Source organism: Erythrolamprus reginae, chromosome 1, assembly GCF_031021105.1.
Source record: "Erythrolamprus reginae isolate rEryReg1 chromosome 1, rEryReg1.hap1, whole genome shotgun sequence".
Lineage (NCBI taxonomy): Eukaryota > Metazoa > Chordata > Lepidosauria > Squamata > Dipsadidae > Erythrolamprus > Erythrolamprus reginae.
The window spans coordinates 92153697-92172515 of record NC_091950.1 but is presented as its reverse complement, the minus strand read 5'-3'; the positions used below and the strand labels follow the sequence as shown (position 1 = coordinate 92172515).

Sequence of the window (18819 nt, the reverse complement as noted above, 5' to 3'; positions counted from 1 at the left end):
ATAGAGTGATTCCAATTTATTTCTTGTAGCTTGGTCTTGGATTCTGCTCGTCATATATCGTCTTACCTTGTCCCACTGTCCCATCAGCTGTCCCAACTCAGTTTCATTATCCAAATTTATCCTTTTTTCCATAATTTCAAATTGAATATGGTCCACCATGTACCGATACCAATTTTGCATTGTCCATTTTGTCACATCCTTCCCACCCAAAACTATTACTGCCTGAGCGCTTTCTATTGCTGCTTTTTTTATTTCTTGGTTTGTTCCGAGTATTCTCCCTAAATTGATCCCTCTTGCAACCATATTAATGGAGCTCTTTTTGTCCACTGTTGTCATAACTTGTTGGGATACTAACATTTTGTCAAGGTAAATGTAACATAAAATTAAGAAGAGAACTGGTAGCAGAGGTATATAGTTGCCAATGTTTCCTATTTACAATTATAGAAAAAATCAAAACAGACAAAAGGACGTGTGGCTTTGAACATTGTACAAATGAGTTTCAAACAGAATGGGGTACAAATGATGAACGTGTAGTTGCTAAACTCTTATTAAAAATTGAAATAGAAGAAAAACAAGTGAAAGAATGAATAATAAAATGGGCTAAAGTTTTTTGTTCTAATACAGGATACAGATGGAGCGGTGGAAAAATATGTGGCTGAAGAGATTGAAATGTACACGGTGCTATAATCTTAAAGAGAATTTTTACCATCACATTTATGGCTGTTTGCAGCATCCTGCAGTCATGTAACTGCATTTTACATTCGCTTTGCCAAAAACTGGCACTTATTTTCAGCTAAACCATGTTCATAGTGTACATTCGCTTAAATGACCATGGTATTCACTTAATGATTGCTGCAGCCACTTTATGGTCACAATGTTCACTTAATCTTCAAAGTGAACATAAGAACAAGGGGGTACAATCTGAGGTTAGTTGGGGGAAAGATCAGAAGCAACGTGAGAAAATATTATTTTACTGAAAGAGTAGTAGATGCTTGGGAACAAACGGAAGTTGGTTGGTAAATCAACAGTAACTGAATTTAAACATGCCTGGGATAAACATATATCCATCCTAAGATAAAATACAGGAAAAAGTATAGGGGAAAGACTAGATGGACCATGAGGTCTTTTTCTACCATCAATATTCTATGTTTCTACCGTATCTATGTTTCACCACAAAAAGGCTCGTAAAATTGGCCAACCCTTTTTATGACCAGGAATACCCATATGTCACCAGAGTATGTTTTGTGGATATATAAAATGTTAGAAAATTCTGGATTCAAATACATACTCCGCTTCAGAGAATTTAAAAGACCAACATGCAATTAATTTTGGGATTGATAGGCAAGCAGTTGTAAAAACCGTATGGAGTTTTGTTTTTGTGTGCATGATAACTTAAGCAAGATTATTATATGGACAAAGATGGAAAGATTCGACAGTACCCACCATGGAAGAATGGTTGGTGAAGACAATAAAAGTTGTTAAGATGGCTGAATTGACTTCTTTGATTAGAGAAAAGACAACATCTATTTTTATTGTTGAATGGAAACCCCTTACAGACTTTTTCTCGAGTCAGAAAAAGTGTTTTATGGTTTTAATGATTAGAAGGGAAAGTTTATAGAAAAAAAGTTAAATTGTAACTATGGGGTAAAGGTAATTTTTAATTGTACTTATAAAAAGAAGATTGGAAGCTTCTTCTCTGTAACTTTTTTCTTTTCTAATTTTCTTCTACTTTTCCCCATTTTCTCACGCCATTAGCTTTTTAAAAATTTCCTTACTTTTTCTTTTCGCAGTTTATATTGTAAATTAAAATGTATATATTTTAAATATAAATAAAAGTTTTTCCCAGTCTACATTCGGTAATTTAGCTAATTTAAGATGGTTGTTTGAGGCTGGAATAATCATCCTTTTTGTGGCTACTTTTAAAAGGTGAGCTTAAAATCCCATTACCTTTACATAGGAAGAGATGTCACATTGTCTTTCTTAATGTGCTCTAGGCTATTAAAGTCAAAAGCTTGTACTAAACAAGGAACACTAAGTGGCCTTTTAAGACATACAGTACAATCCACAGATTGTGAAAGAGCTAATTTTTTTTGCTGGCAGCAGTTTTAAGTTGATCCAAGTCCTTGGTGTGTCCTGAATGCTCTCAAGAGGGTTGTTTACAGCTCATTTTGATATGAACTTTTAGAGAATTATTTACATTTCCCAGAACCTTACTTCACTTTTTAATTTTATTTTTTAGGAACTGTTCGTGGCCAGACATGCCCATGAATGTGCAGGAATCTAGGCAGGTGAGCTGCGAATTGCTAATGAAACAATGATTTGTGTGACATGTGATATACCTAAAAGTCATGAGCTGCATTTTCAAGATTTTTTATTTTTTTTAATAAAGTATCTTTATCGCTTTCCAGAAATAAAAAAGAAGAAAAGAAAAAAGAAAGAAAAAAAAAGTAAAAGAATAAGGAGTAAAAGCAATATTTCTCACATGTTTTGTTCTAGTTTAACAGATCTTAATCCATTTCTATTACCTTTCTGATACATTTCTTTATATTTTGTATATTTACATTTAATTATCATAAATAAATTTTACTAATTGATATAGAAAGAGATACATTGGGAAGGAAAAGACTAATAAAAGTCATACTTCCTAAGGTAATTATTATCCTTCTTTTGTATACTGATTCTTTGTATTGTTACACTTTCAGCCTTTGTTTCGAATCCATTCGTGCCATTTTTCCCAAATTCGTTTAGATTTTTTACTTTCAATCCCCTTAATTGAATTTGTCATTTCATCCATCTCAATACATTTATATATTTTATCAATAATTAAGCTCTCTGATGGAGTTTGTTCATTTTTCCATGTTTGTGCCAATGAGATTCTGACTGCAGTGCTTATATGTGTTATGAGGAAGAGCGTTTGTTTGGTATAAGATCTTTTCCAAATTCCTAAGAGTAAACCTTCTGGTGTGTATTCTATCTTCTCTTTTATAATTTCGGTGAGCCAATTATGAGTTGTTTTCCATATTCTTTGAATTTTGGGGCAGGACCACCACATATGAAAAAAGGAACCTTTTTGTTTTTTACATTTCCAACAGGTGTCTTGTAATGTCGGATATATTTTCGCTAATCTTGATGGTGGCATATACCATCTGTAGAAGAGTTTGTAATAATTTTCTTTATATGCAGCTGACAGTGTTATTTTAGATATTGTATTCCATGATTTTTCCCAATCTGCTAGATGAATATCATGTTGAACATTTTTAGCCCATGCCATTTTCAAGATTTTTTAAAATATGTTTTTTTTTCTTTATACTCTGATCCTGTCTCCTGCTTTGGAGTAGTAGCTACTGGGAGGTAGCTCCTGCTTACAGGAGGCACTCTACTGCTACCTTCCATTAGCCACCAATGTTTCCAAGAAAGAGGGCTTTCATATCTGGTGGAAAGATAAAACAAAAAATGAAATAATTAATAGGCTGCCTGCTAGCCAAACAGCAACAAGATGTGTAGCTAGAGGAATCAACTCTTCTCTTCATGGCCACCTCTTTCAAGAGATAGACCAACATCACAAGAAATAGTACATGAAATCAAATGTTGAGCAAAAGAAAATGTAAAGATTTTTTTTTTTACATTTTGAAATGCAAATATTGAATTTTGAAGAAGAGAAATTACAGAATAGTTCAGATCATAATCTGAAGAACACACTGACCAAAAGACAAAATGCAACACACAACGTAATACAGTGTTCCCTCGATTTTCGCGGGGGATGCGTTTAGAGACCGCCCGCGAAAGTCGAATTTCCGCGAAGTAGAGATGCGGAAGTAAATACACCATTTTTGGCTATGGACAGTATCACAAGCCTTCCCTTAACACTTTAAACCCCTAAATTACCATTTCCCATTCCCTTAACAACCATTTACTCACCATTATTACTGGTACTCACCGTTGAATAAGACACTTAGTGATCCTGATATTTATAAACATATTTATTTATTAACAATAATTAATTTTTTTTGTTATTTATTTGCAAAAATTATTAGTTTGGTGATGACATATGATGTCATAGGGCGGGAAAAACCGTGGTATAGAAAAAAACCCGTGAAGTATTTCTTAATTAATATTTTTTTTAAAACCATGGTATAGACTATTTGCGAAGTTCGAACCCGCAAAAATCGAGGGAACACTGTACTCTGATAATATACTCAGATTGTTAGCACCTCATTAGGGCTGGAAAAAAGCTTTAAAAAGCTACATTCAGAGTATTAGATGCACCCAGATTTTCAGCCTCTTTTTGAGGGGTGTGCGTGTCTCTTATACTCTGAAAAAAATGGTAACTAAGATTGTACAACTTGCCAGCTCTCACCTTGAATGAAACCACTTTTGGTACCAGTCTAGGAGAAAGTCCTTAATTACATTTTCAGATAAGGTATACATGCAATGAAAGGATACCTTACAGCAAAGGTCGCAACCCCCATTTACAACATGCCAGCAACCAGGCCGCGGAAACAAGCCAAGCCTCATCCACAGCATGCAAAACCACGCCGTCTCCAGTCCGTGGAAAAACCTTTCTCCGCAGAATTGGTCCCTGGTGTCCAAAAGCTTGACGGCCACTGCGTTGTAGGAGTAGAAACATAGAAACATAGAAGACTGACGGCAGAAAAAGACCTCATGGTCTATCTAGTCTGCCCTTATACTATTTCCTGTATTTTATCTTACAATGGATATATGTTTATCCCAGGCATGTTTAAATTCAGTTACTGTGGATTTACCAACCACGTCTGCTGGAAGTTTGTTCCAAGGATCTACTACTCTTTCAGTGAAATAATATTTTCTCACGTTGCTTTTGATCTTTCCTCCAACTAACTTCAGATTGTGTCCCCTTGTTCTTGTGTTCACTTTCCTATTAAAAACACTTCCCTCCTGAATCTTATTTAACCCTTTAACATATTTAAATGTTTCGATCATGTCCCACCCTTCGTAGATTTTGATAGCAGGGCAGAGAAACAGTTTAGTAGAAGAGCTGTTCTTACAAGCGTCTTGGCCCATACGACTTGGCAGACAAATGCCTTGGCTATGTTATTTAGCCAAGGTATTTGTCTGCCAATACAAAGAAATTGATCTTTATCTTAAAGTACATAGTGGTAGAGTTTCTGCAAATATTAATTAGTTTTAAAATGGTCGTTTCTTCGTTGTCTCTTTACTGAAATGCACTCCCAATTGTTTTGATTAACAAGAAAGTTCTGGGCTTAACTGTCCAAATACTAGATTTCTCCATACATATTGTCTTTTTTGTGTCTCTTACAATCTGTCAGGCTCCCAAGTAGACCAGACAGGAAACGTGATAAAATGAGTTGATTCCACTTGAAAGGCAATACCAGCAACTTTCAAGTCTGATAGAACAGATCTCCCACTATTTTACTGCCTGAGAAGTTAGAGGGAATTCTTCTCAGGTTTCTTTTTATGTGTATTACTAAGTTGTGGGCCCTTCCCACTTTTATTTTAATTAGTTCTTTATTTATAAAATACACTTATATGGCTTCCCAACTCACATAGGGTGACTTTGGTTGACTTACATCCTCTAATTATTCCTTAGGCAGCATCTCTTCTCCCCATCCTGCAAGATCATTTTTCACATTACGTTATATAATCCGTTACTTTCTCTGTTACTGAATTTACTATCTTTATGTTTGAGTTACAACTTTTTATTTTCCACAGTCTTCTTTCTTTAGCAAGCTTCAAACAAAATAAAACAGCTATGTGGCTCAATGAATGGGAGAAACCCAGCAAAATCGTAATCCACTGATGACAGTGAAACTTGGACATTGATGCTGTCTTTACGTCGCTTAATCATTTGACTGATTTGATCTTCTTTTGTTATTTGTTTTTATCCTATATATCCTCTTATGCAGGATGGATTAGCAGTTTGACGAGGGCTGTCTGACTGACAGCTTAAAACAAAAGGTTAATGTAGGACAGATAATTTAAGGAAAGAAAAAGAAAGGCTGAAAGCTAGATCAAATGGGTGTAATATGGGTCCAAACTTTTTAATCGTTATGGGCATATTTGTACTATTGAGAATATGTAATTCTAGAGAAATTAGGCAGTCAGAAAACGCTTGTTTACCAGCAGGCAAATTGGTGAGGATACATCTCATCACATGTCTCATCAACTCCAAGATGATTATTTATTTATTTATTTATTTATTTATTTAATTACTTATTATTTGATTTGATTTGATTTGATTTGATTTGTATGCTGCCCCTCTCTGTGGACTCAACTCAACTTATATTTTTATATTCTCAACTTAACTTTGAAGGGGACAAAACAGCGGTGGGTTGTTCCTGGTTCTAAGAACCTGTAGCGGCAGCAACAGGAGGCTCCGCCCACCCACCTGGGATGGCTCTGCGTATGCATGTGCATGAACTGATAGTAAAGGGTTTTAGAACCCACTCCTGGGACAAAACGTCCCAAACAAAATGGTGGATTCATGCTATCCACCATTTTTTATTTTCCAACAATGCCTGTAAAACACATATTGGGCATTCTTTGAAATAATGAGACTGGTTATCCAGTGCAATTTTGTTCTACTTTAAAAAGAAAAAGAAATGGGCTTGGGGAAAAAAAATGTGGAAAAGGGGAAAAAGTCTGTAGACACACTGAGATCTGTATATACAGGGGTTGGACAAAACAATGGAAACACCCGTGGAATCCAGATTTGTGAAGCTCCCTTCGAACAGTTTTTGTGGAAACTGGGTTCTGTACGTGTCTATTGAGCTCTGCAGTGATTTTAGAAGCTGCGGTCTTGCGATCTGCTCTAACAATTCGCTTTAGAGTCCGACGGTCTCTCTCAGACAACTTCGACTTTCGACCAGACCTGTGCTTGGTTGAGGACGTTTTCCCTTCTCTTTCAAAAGCAGTCATTACTTTTGAGACATTACCTCTTGAAACGCCAAACATTCGGGCACCTTCTGTTACACTTTCTGCCATTCAAGCACCAACAATTTGGCCTCTTTGAGAATCTGAGAGGTCTGCCATTTCTGGAAGGTTATAATTTCCTTAAATTTCTGTTAAAAAAAAAAGGTAGGTTAAAAAAACATATCAAATAACAGAATTAATTGTAAAAAAACCACATAAAAATATGTCAGGTTTTGATTGATTTGAACATGTTTAAACATTATTATGCCAAAAAGTCAAGTGTTTCCATTTTTTCCTCACCCCCCTGTATTATTTTAAAAGTCCTAATTTAAAGTAAACTCCAAGATGGAAACAGCTCACTAGGTTTTTCTCAAACTTGATCTTTACAGTTCAAATAAAGGAGAGTTATTGGGTCAGTTTCAAATAGATTAGAAACTTTCTCTGTAAGAATTTTAACATTTTGCCAAAGGCTAATATCTAATGCATAGCTGTATTTAACTGCTAGGGGAGTTGCATGCTACGATTTATGTAGGTGTCTGGATTGCATCTTAATTATATCATGTAAGCTGAGTGATAATACCGCAAATGATTTGTGGAAAGCGATAATTATGTTACTCTTGTCCAACTCTCATTTTAAAAACAGTACGGAAAAAAAGCTTTCTCTTCTTGCTCTGTGCCTTTGCTGGCCAGATGGAAACAGTCATAAAAAAGAGCTGGGAGACTCGCTGTGGCAAAAGCTAGAGTCTTCTCCCTATTTCACAGCAGGCCAGATGTTATCTAGGAAAAATAGGGAGGGAGCTATCAGGCAATTTCCCTTAGGAACTCAATCGCTCCATCCACAGCTATGAACTAAGTATTCTTGCAAGCAGAGTAGTGGTTGAAATAGACATCCAGACAATTATTATTGTTAAAGAAGCACTCTAGATATATTCTAAGGACTCTACAGCTTTTCCCTTTATCATCCTGTGGCCTATCTAAATCTGAATTTCGTTCCCCCCCCCCCGCTCTTCCCTTTTACCCTTTAATACAGGGTTGGGCAATTAATTTTGCCATAGGGCCGCATGAGAAATTGGGATGGTTTTAGGAGGCTGGACTAATATAATTAACTCAGTTCTACCCAATACTGTATATTATTGGGTAGAACTGAGTTAATTATATTATAAATTATAATTATTATTATATTATATATTATACATTATACATTATATATTTATGTTATATATTATATATTCTGCTGCACGAATCCCAGCGACCAGTTAGGTCCCACAGAGTGGGCCATCTCCGGGTCCCGTCAACTAAACAATGTCGCTTGGCGGGACCCAGGGGAAGAGCCTTCTCTGTGGCGGCCCCGGCCCTCTGGAACCAACTCCCCCCAGAGATTAGAATTGCCCTCACCCTCCTTGCCTTTCGTAAAACCCACCTCTGCCGCCAGGCATGGGGGAACTGAGATACCCTTTCCCCCTAGGCCTTTACAATTTTATGCATGGTATGTTTGTCTGTATGTTTGGTTTTATAATAAGGGTTTTTAACTGTTTTAATATTGGATTGTTATATGCTGTTTTTATTACTGTTGTTAGCCGCCCCGAGTCAACAGACAGGGGCAGCATACAAATCCAATAAATAAATAAATAAATAAATATATTATATATTATATATTATATAATCTTGAACGCCGGTTTTTATCTAGAAAAGTTGGACTGACCTCCACGGGCTGGTCACAGACAGCGGACGGGCTGCATCCAGCCCTCGGGCCGCATCTTGCCCAGGTCTGCTTTCGTATATATCTTTTACATTTTTTTATTACAATATTTTTATTAATTTTTATAATGCCAATATAACAATGGAACAATGTTCTCAGTGTTCAAAGTGCCCGCCACCTGACAACATTCATACCCCTCCACCAAAATGGGGACACATTTTCTATATACCGTTTTAACTCAAGAGCAATAGATCTATTTAAATATTATAAAGTAACTCTAATTTATTCTTTATAGCTTGGTCTCGAATTCTGTTGACCACATATCCTCTTACCTTGTCCCATCGTCCCATCAGTTCCCGTAGATTAGTTTCATTGGCCGAATTCATCCTCTTATCCATAATCTCAAACTCAGGGGTGGGTTGCTGCCTGTAATGGGGGGGGGGGGGGGGAAAACGCAATGGGGTAGCAAAAATGGAGCTCCACTCCAGAGCACCCAATTTGCAGTGAAAGATGTTGAAAGAAAATGCAGGGTGTCCTGCATAAGCCACGCCTACAGTGTGGTAGTAAAAATTTTGGTAGCCCTTCACTGCTCAAACTGAATATGATCCACCATGTACTGATCCTTTTCTAAATCTTGGCAGTTTGAGGATGTGTGGACTTCAATACCCAGAATTCCCTAGTCAGCCATGACTATCCTCTGACAAGTAACCATGTCCCATCCCCAGGTAGATCTTTTTTAAAGCAAAAGGATAGAAAGCATTTTTTTTCTGAATCTTCTCCCACAGGAATGACCTATTTTTCTTTGCCAAGTATTCAGCAAGCCTCTCTAAAGAGAGAAAAAATCCTCTAATCTTCAATCTGGAAGTTGATAAAAGATGAGAGTTTGCCTTCTGCCTGTTCCACATGTTCAACACTCAGCCTTTCCTTGGTGGGATTAGGATTGGTGAGATAAGGGAAGGGAGGCGGTAGTCCAGGTAGGATGGTAGAACCTCAGTCAAAGCAAGCTGTACCCAGTGGCCCGGCCAATGACAGCTAGTGGGGCCACGGGGGAGGGCCTTCTCTGTGGTGACTCCGGCGCTCTGGAATCAGCTTCCGCCAGAGATTCGTACTGCCCCCACGCTCCTGGCCTTCCGAAAGGCCCTAAAAACATGCCTTAACTATTACATCCAGATGGCTCTTATATGCATACCTAGGGCAACTAAAGTGCCTCCTTCAGCAATTTGTATTCTTCATCAAAGGACCTGTGATATATCCCCTTACGCAAAAAGTATAAGTCGATTTGTCAGTGAGACGTGATTATTTCTGTCTCACTTTTGTAGCAGGTGCTAACTGGAAAGCCTTGTGCAGGAGGTTGGACTGGCACCAGTTGACTGAATGTTGAATAGGCAACAGAAATCTGCAATATTTTGCTGTGCTGCTTATGGCATTAGTCTTGTTTTCACACTGGTTATAAAGAAGGTGGTATGCCTTTTTATTTGCTTCGGAGATGTTATTCCTGTTTTAAACTACATATTGCTGCGGAGTTTTGATAAGTAGAAAAACATTTTGAACATATTCTACAACAGGGATGGCGAACCTTTTTTTCCTTGGGTTCTGAAAGATCATGCTTGTGCGCTATTGCGCACATGCAATTGCACACTCATAATTCAATGCCTGAGTAGGCCGAAAACAGCTTCCCCCCCCCCCGGAGGCCCTCTGGAGGCCAGAAACGCTGGGCCCAGTAGGCTCGTGTTTCACTCTCCCAGGCTCCAAAGGCTTCCCTGTAGCCACAGGAGGGTAAAAATGCCCTCCCATATCGCCCGAGGCTTTCTGGAAGCCAAAAACGACCTCCCAGAGCCTCTGTTCGAGCCAAATATCAGCTGGCCGGCACACATGTGCACATTGGAGCTGAGCTAGGACAATGGCTCGCGTGCCAGCAAATATGGCTTCGGGTGCCACCTGTGGCACCCCTGCCATAGGTTTGCCATCGCTTTTCTGTAACATCCTTCTTCCACATACATGGAACTCTCTAGCTGTGTTGGGCTCCCTAATCCCATAATTCCAGTTAGCATAGCCTTTGGTATTTTTCCCATTTTGATTCATATTTTGTATTTTGTTGTATTATTCAAATCATTTGTTCCAGCTGAACATTCATATTTTCAAGAAGAGTTTTGCAATAGAAACATAGAAACATAGAAGACTGACGGCAGAAAAAGACCTCATGGTCCATCTAGTCTGCCCTTATACTATTTCCTGTATTTTATCTTACAATGGATATATGTTTATCCCAGGCATGTTTAAATTCAGTTACTGTGGATTTACCAACCACGTCTGCTGGAAGTTTGTTCCAAGGATCTACTACTCTTTCAGTGAAATAATATTTTCTCAATATTTGTGCAACTGCCTGTTGAACGGAGGAAAAAACGAACCTTACTGCTGGAGTTAGAACAGCATGCCGTGGCTTGTCCTGAATGTCATAAAAGCCACCGAGAACTTATACCTTTGGGCACAACTGGGCTTGAAGATATAAAACACTGCCTCCTGCATTCTTGCTTTTAAATGGGCTCTTGCCTACTTTATTCCCAAGTCAGCAAAATTCTTTTATGACTTCATCAATGACAACTTCACAAGACTCAAAAAGGCTGAGTAAGATCCAGCCTAGGGAACAGGGGGTGCCATGTGCTACATTCAGGAGGCCTGAAGTCGGGTTTCTGGCCTGAAAATGTCTCTTTGTGGGGGTTGAATTTTTTTTAAAATTACTACTATAGAACAGGCAGAGGCAGAATGTCAACAGCATTGTCGTAATCTGACATGGAGAACCCTTTGATACCAAGTAGGTACTATCATTACCTTTCTATGTAAACATGCCCCATAGATGTATTATTTATTATTTATTTATTTATTAGATTTCTATGCTCCGGGCGGCGTACAATATTATAAATAAGAATATAATTTGTTCCTTGACCAGGTTCTTAAGTAGAAAAGTTTGTAAGTAGAAGCATTTTTTCCCATAAGAATCAATGTAAAAGCAAATAATGTGTGCAAACCCCTTAGGAAAACACGCCCAGACACTCCAGCAGGCAACCTCTCACCGGGGAGGCAGTGCGAGGGAGTCACCATAGCAAAGTGTTTTATTCCCTCTCCAAGCGCCCAGAGAAAGGAAAATGCTCTGTTTACTCTGGATTGCCAAAGTCTCCTTAAGCACCACTGAAAGGCTCCTCCGGCAGCCCAGAAAAGCCCAAGATGGCCGGGATTAAAGGGGGAATGGCAGGAAACTGGCCGGGATTTTCTGGGAAATTTTTCAGGGCTCGGGTTCTTAAGTAGAAAATAGTTCTTAAGAAGAGGTAAAAAAATCTTATCTAGAAAAGTTTTTAAGTAGAGGCGTTCTTAGGTAAAGGTACCACTGTACAACAATACATAAAAGAAATCTAATTTACTTTAAAAGATTGCTAAAGGTGTTAAAACCCCATATACACACCTACACACTCATAAGATTCAATCATTCATAATATTGGCCGGAGACAAGCTCATTGCTCACGGCCCCCATGCCCGCCGGCAGAGGTGAGTCTTCAGAGCTTTACGACAGACCAGGAGGGAGGGTCTTCTAAACTCAGCTGTGGATCGAAACGGACATCCAAGTTGCGTTCTGTCTCTGAGTAAAGACTCCCCCACCCCCAAGGGTGATGAATGGACAGTTGAAATTGTCCCTGGGAGGCAAAACCCACAGCTATTCCGTCTTGTCGAGATTGAGTCTGAGTCTGTGTAACAAATGTTCTTCCCGTGAGGTAAAATGAAGAGGTCCTAGCACAACTGACAAAAATAAATACAAAAGTGGATATTTTGATTCAGCAGGTTATTAAGCTAGCCTTCCTGGCTCCGTTCGTCTTCTTTCTTCCCAGCAACAACCGTCTCATCTTCCTGGAAGGACAGGTTTCCCTGGGGGATGGAAATTCTGTTTTCTCTCACAGAAGCGCCTGACATAAAACACAAGTCTATTTGGGCAAAACATTTCAGCCTCGTTCTTTGCTGTAAAAGCTTTCCGAGTGGTTTTCCAGAATGATTTTTTAAAAAAAATCCTCGCTCTGAAATGTGTCATCTGAGAGATGCAAAAAAAAGGAAGGGCAAGAGAGGAAGAAAACAGTAAACCTGGTAAACTGCTAATAAAAGCTACCGGAATGGAAAAAGTCCAGGTAGGGGAAAAGCCCACAACATTGGTCCATCAACAATGCTGGTGTATGGCCTTGCCTCCTAGCACTCTCTCTTCTCTGCACAGGCTGATGAAAGGCCACAGCAGGTCACTGTTGAAGGGATAGTCCTTAGCTTCCACAGATGGAGTTAGTTGGTACAATGAAGTAGCTAGAGGACTGAGAACTAAGAAGACCATCCCAGCTGCCATTGACAATATGACATTTTTCACTCTACTGTGTAGAATGTTTTCTACCCACCTATGATTCCCTTTTGCTGTTGGCATCAACAATTACAGACATTGCACTACAGCCAACAGAACAGAACAGAACAGAATAACAGAGTTGGAAGGAACCTTGGCAGGAGTCCCTATGCCATTTCAGACAAATGGTTGACCAACCCCTTCTTAAAAGCCGAGGTGGCGCAGCAGGTAAAGTGCGGTATTGCAGGCCACTAAAACTGCTTGATCTGCAGATCAGCAGTTCAGATCTCATCACTGGCTCAAGGTTGACTCAGCCTTCCATCCTTCCGAGATGGGTAAAATGAGGAACCGGATTGTGGGGGCAATATGCTGTCTCTGTTAAAAAGTGCTATTGCTAACATGTTGTAAGCCGCCCTGAGTCTAAGAAGAAGGGCGGCATTAATTTTTTTTGGGAAATAAATAAATAAATAAATAAAGGAGCACCCACAACTTCTGGAGGCACTCTTCTCATAATCAGAACATTTCTCCTTAGTTCTAAGTTGCTTCTCTCCTTGATTAGTCTCCATCCATTATTTCCCACTCTGCCCTCAGGTGATTTGGAGAACAGGTTGACTCTTCCTTCTCGGCGACAGCCCCTCAAACATTGGAAGGCTGCTATCACATCACCCCCAGTCCTTCTCTTCATTAGACTAGACATGCCCAATTCCTGAAATCGTTCCTTGTGTCCTGGCTCCCTGCTCTCTGATTATCTCCGTTGCTTCATCAATAGCAGAGCGCCATGTATTTTGGTGTGACTGAAGGCTTCTCTAAATATTTTTATTTTGGTGTTAATGCAAAGTCTTGATTTCAGCAAGAACATGCTTAGGACAAATTATATTGGACCTGAAATGAACCTATGCACTGTATCTACTATATATGTATATATGATTGTGGGTTGAAGTTGAGGAAAGTAGCTGTTGAATAATGGCATAGATGTGAGGAATTTATTTATTTATTTAACATACTGTTGTGAGCCGCCCCGAGTCTACGGAGAGGGGCGGCATACAAATCTAATTAATAATAATAATAATAATAATAATAATAATAATAACAACAACAACAACAACAACAACAACAACAACAACAACACAGATGATCCACTGGAACTTGTGCTGGAACTACCATTTCCCAATGGCAAAAAACTGGGGGGATCATAAGCCCGAAAAAATGGTCAAAAAGGAGCAAGCAAAACTACTGTGGGACTTCCGACTTCAGACTGACCGAATTCTGAAGCATAACACACCAGACATCCTGATTGTGGAGAAAAAGAAAGTATGGATCACTGACATCGCAATCCCAGGGGGCAGCAGAATTGAGGAGAAGCAGCTAGAGAAATTAGTGAAATACGAAGATCTAAAAATCAAGCTGCAACGTCTCTGGCATAAGCCAGTGAAAGTGGTCCCAGTGGTACTTGGCACACTGGGCGCAGTGCCAAAGGATCTCAGCGGACATTTGAAAACCACCGGAATTGACAAAATCTCCATCTGTCAATTGCAAAAGGCCGCTTTACTGGGATCGGCAAACACAATTTGCCGCTACATCACGCAGTCTTAGGTGCTTGGGAAGCGCCTGACTGGTGATGAAATATGAAATCCAGCATAGTGATCTTGTTTGCTGTGTTGTATTGACATAATAATAATAATATGCCACCCAACTCCCGAAAGACTCTCAGTGGATTCCAACCTATAAAAATAATTCTAAAACAGTAAAAACAGATCCTAAAACAAAAACATTCATTAATGCTCCAATTAAAATGCACGCACTCAACCTAACATTCCACATTCAATAATCCCAGGCCTGCCAGAATAACCAGGTCTTTATAGCTTTTCAGACTGACCGAATTCTGAAGCATAACACACCAGACATCCTGATTGTGGAGAAAAAGAAAGTATGGATCATCGACATCGCAATCCCAAGGGACAGCAGAATTGAGGAGAAGCAGCTAGAGAAAACACGAATCTCTGGAGGCAATTGCTTCCATAGGGTCGAGCCGCTACAGAGAAAGGTCTCTCCCAGGAATCTGCCAGCCAACATGCTTTCTGGTCGCTGGGAGATATGTGGCAGAAGGTGGTCCTGAAGGTAGCCTGGTCCTAAGCCATGTAGGGTTAGGTGATTTAATTTGGTCGAAACTGCTTGAAATCCATTTTATCATTGAGATTCTATATTTCCACCAGGCCATCTACAAGGCAGACAGGATCACTGCAGCCAAGTGTTTACAGATTTGATTTACAACACTTCATTTAATGGCCATTCAAAGTTACAACGGTACTGAAAATAGTGACTTATGACCACTAACAAATGTTGCAGCATCCCCATGGTCACATGATCAAAATTCAGACTGACTCATAACTATGAGGTTTGCAGTGTCCCGGGGTCATGTGACCACCTTTGGCGACCTTCTGACAAGCAAAGTCAGTGGGGAAGCCACATTCATTTAACAACAGGGTTTCTATCTTAACATCTGCAGTGATTCCCTTATTAACTCTTTCAAGGAAGGTTGTAAAATGGAGCAAAACTCACTTAAATGTCTCACTTAGCAACAGATACGCTGGGCTCAGTACGTCGAGGGCCACCTCTGCTATGTTTTGTTTTTCCAGTGTTATCTGTTGCAAATTCTTCCTCCTCATTCTCGATATCACATCAATTTAAACATTATATTGGAATATGAATTTGAAAAATGAGAGAGGAAATAGGAGTAAGCAAATATGGACCTAATTTGTCTAGCCAAATTATCATTTTGATAGATCTGTGCTGACCCATTATTTTTTGCTGCCCTCTCTTACAGTTTAATACATGGATGATTCTTATGTTATTTTCACTACTCTTCTATTTTTTCATTATTTCACCTGTCTTTCTTTCCTTTCCAGTCCTCTGCTAAGCTTTCCATTTGGAATAGAACTGTACAAATTTCTTGGCTAAACAGCCTGATTAAACGATATGTTAAACCTTAAAATGGCTTGTTTGGTTTTGGCTTATGTGTTGTGTGAGCCCAAACTCTGTTATTCTGCATCCCGCAGAGAGGGTAAAAGTCTCTGAACTGCATACAGACTGGCAATGCATGAAACTATATTTTGGTTCTAAATGTAAATTAAACATTTGTCTATGGAACTGGAGCAGGCATGTATGAGTATTAGTGCTTCCTTAACTTAAAACATACATTTTTCTAGGATTGTGTAACTATTGTGGGAACCTAGAAAAAGATGTTGTTTCTGAGAAGGCACTGAAAACTGTAATGACTACTCAGAAGTCCTTTTGAGTTTTTAGATTTGAAGTGCAGCTCATTTCTTAATTTAAATACAAAGCAGGTACTTCTCCCATTTCTAATTGTTGCTGGTTGCCTCCCATTTTTATTCTAGCTAGCAGTTTTAGACTCTGGACACATTTTGGCTACCTTTTGCAATGATACATATTGTTTACATCAAGATCTCGCTCTGAGACAGGGGGTGTGCCAATGTCGCAGCACTACTGGTGTCTCCCGCGCTCCACAGGAAACCTCAAATTCCAGCTGCTGGGGACCTGGACCTGGACTGGAATTAGGTTGGAACCGCCCTGGAAGAGCAGTGAAGAAGAGAGGCACTGATCGGTGGTTCGGGGGGACTTGCAACCTCCCCCAGGGAGCCAGCACCAACCTCTCGACTAGCAGCTATGGAAGACAACTCTAGCTGGGAGGGCCATGATTGGAATGATTGGAATAGAGAGATCATGGATTGCATGGGTGATAAGATCTAAACATTGATGCAGAAGAGATGTGACAAAGTGTTGAAGCCATGTGAGTGTTTGGCCAATTTAGAGATAAAAAGAAGAAATTCAAAAGGAGATTGAAAGATATGCCGCTCTGAGTCTTCGGAGAGGGGCGGCATGCAAATCTAATAAATAAATAAATACATAATAAATAAATAAATAAATAAATAAATTTTAAAAAATAAATTAAAAAATATCCCAGAATAGAGCTAGCAGCTATCCAGCAATTGGAAATACCATAGAGAGAGTTAAATGAGTTTAAAAACCCAAGAGGTTTGAGGATGGTTTTATAATTGGACTTGGAGAAAGTTAAAGAGACTGAAAAAGAAGCAGTTTACAGAATCCGCATATTGCCCCCAACAATCTGAGTTCTCATTTTACCCACCTAAGAAGGATGGAAGCCTAAGTCAACCTTCAGCCGGTCGTGAGATTTGAACTGCTGAACTACAGCTAGCTGTTAGCTGAAGTAGGCTGCAGTGCTGCACTCTAACCACTGTGCCACTCCTGCTCATATTTGAAGAAAATATCCCGTATGTGGATTTAAAACATTTTGGAGAAGTGTGAGAAATAATTGTAAGATTTATTGTATTGGAAATCTGTTAATGCCATCGGCTGGTTGGAAGAAATATTGCAATAACTTGTGGACAGATAGAGAAAAAGGAAAATTGGTTGATATCTGTGAGGATTATCTTAGTTTACAAGAAAATATAACCTTGAAACTCTGAGAATATGAATCTGAGTGTATGCTATCTATGATGTTTGATCCTGACTTGGGAAAGAAGATAAGACTGTGAATGGGAATGGAATATTTTAAAAGTGAATACCAGAATACTGAAACATAAAGAGAATATATGGATTTAAGGTTTAATTAAGAGAGATTTAAAGATGGAAGAGTGTGCATACAAAGAATTAATTGAGTTATTGAAATGCATTCAGGAAGACATAAAAAATTATCTCTTGGAAATTAGAAGGTAATAAGCTAATAAGAAAACAGAAATGAAGATGGAATACACAGAACATTTACAACCTATATTGTTGGAAAATAAAAATGAGGAACAAGGAAAGTTTATTGAAGGAAAACACACTGATAATAAAAACAGATGGTTACATTAGGATTTTTCAGTGACAGGTAAAGAGTAGGAAAAGGGGGAACATCACCCCCAAAGGAATCAATCAAAAGAGGAGGTAATAGGGAGAAGAGATTAGGTAGAATTGTGAGGAGAGTTCAACAAATACTACCCTTACAAGGAAGGAAAGGAATTTTTAAAAAAGAATTGATACATAAAGGAAAGAAAAGGAAAAAATTAAGAGACGGGGAGAAAGGGAAAAACTCACAAGAAGTGGATTTTTTGAGAGACAAAAGAAGAATGAAGAGGGGAGGTTAATGGAACAGAGGAGGTGCGATAAGACATACAGTAATCCCTCGCTACTTCACAGTTCATCTTTCACGGCTTCGCTATTTCACAGATTTTCAAAGGGGGCTAAAATCCATTAAATCCATTAAAAAATTTAAATTTATTAAAAATTCATAATCTTCTTCTACAGTACTACTGTACTCTATTAAAATGGTAGGATATCACATGAAGTTCCAGCTGAGAAACATTATAGAATGACTGTTTAATGCAAAGGGTGGGTTTTAAAAGTCCAAATACTCGTTAAATGCATAAAAATATATCTTTCCACTACTTCACGGAAATTTGTTTTTCACGGGTGGTCTTGGAATGCATTCCCCGCTAAAAACAAGGTATCACTGTATATTAATAGCCTTGTTTGTATCAATGGTATTAACTATGTATAATTAATTATGGTATAAGTTTTTTATGGAAAAGTGGTATATGATGATATACTTATGAATAGTGATGATGCAAGCCCATGATGGCGAACCTATGGCACACAGAGCCATATTGGAGGGTACATGAGATGTTGCCCTATGTCAGCTCCAGTGCATATATGTGTGCTGGCCAGCTGATTTTCAGCCTTGGGGAAGGCCGTTTTGCCCCCCGGAGTGCAAAAAACCACCCAATGGGCAAAGAGGAAGTTTGGAAAAACAGACTTCTGTTTTGCC

General features: G+C 38.8%; 1 protein-coding gene across 5 annotated transcripts in view; it reads left to right on the top strand.

The window, feature by feature from the left end:
- TMEM229B (transmembrane protein 229B) overlaps positions 1-18819 on the top strand; it is a 63983-nt gene that overhangs the window by 39376 nt on the left and 5788 nt on the right. For all 5 annotated transcript variants that reach the window (XM_070759140.1, XM_070759149.1, XM_070759159.1 and 2 more), the window contains one exon: positions 2240-2288. In XM_070759140.1, the coding sequence (XP_070615241.1) occupies positions 2240-2288 (49 nt within the window). The remainder of the gene's footprint in view (positions 1-2239; positions 2289-18819) is intronic.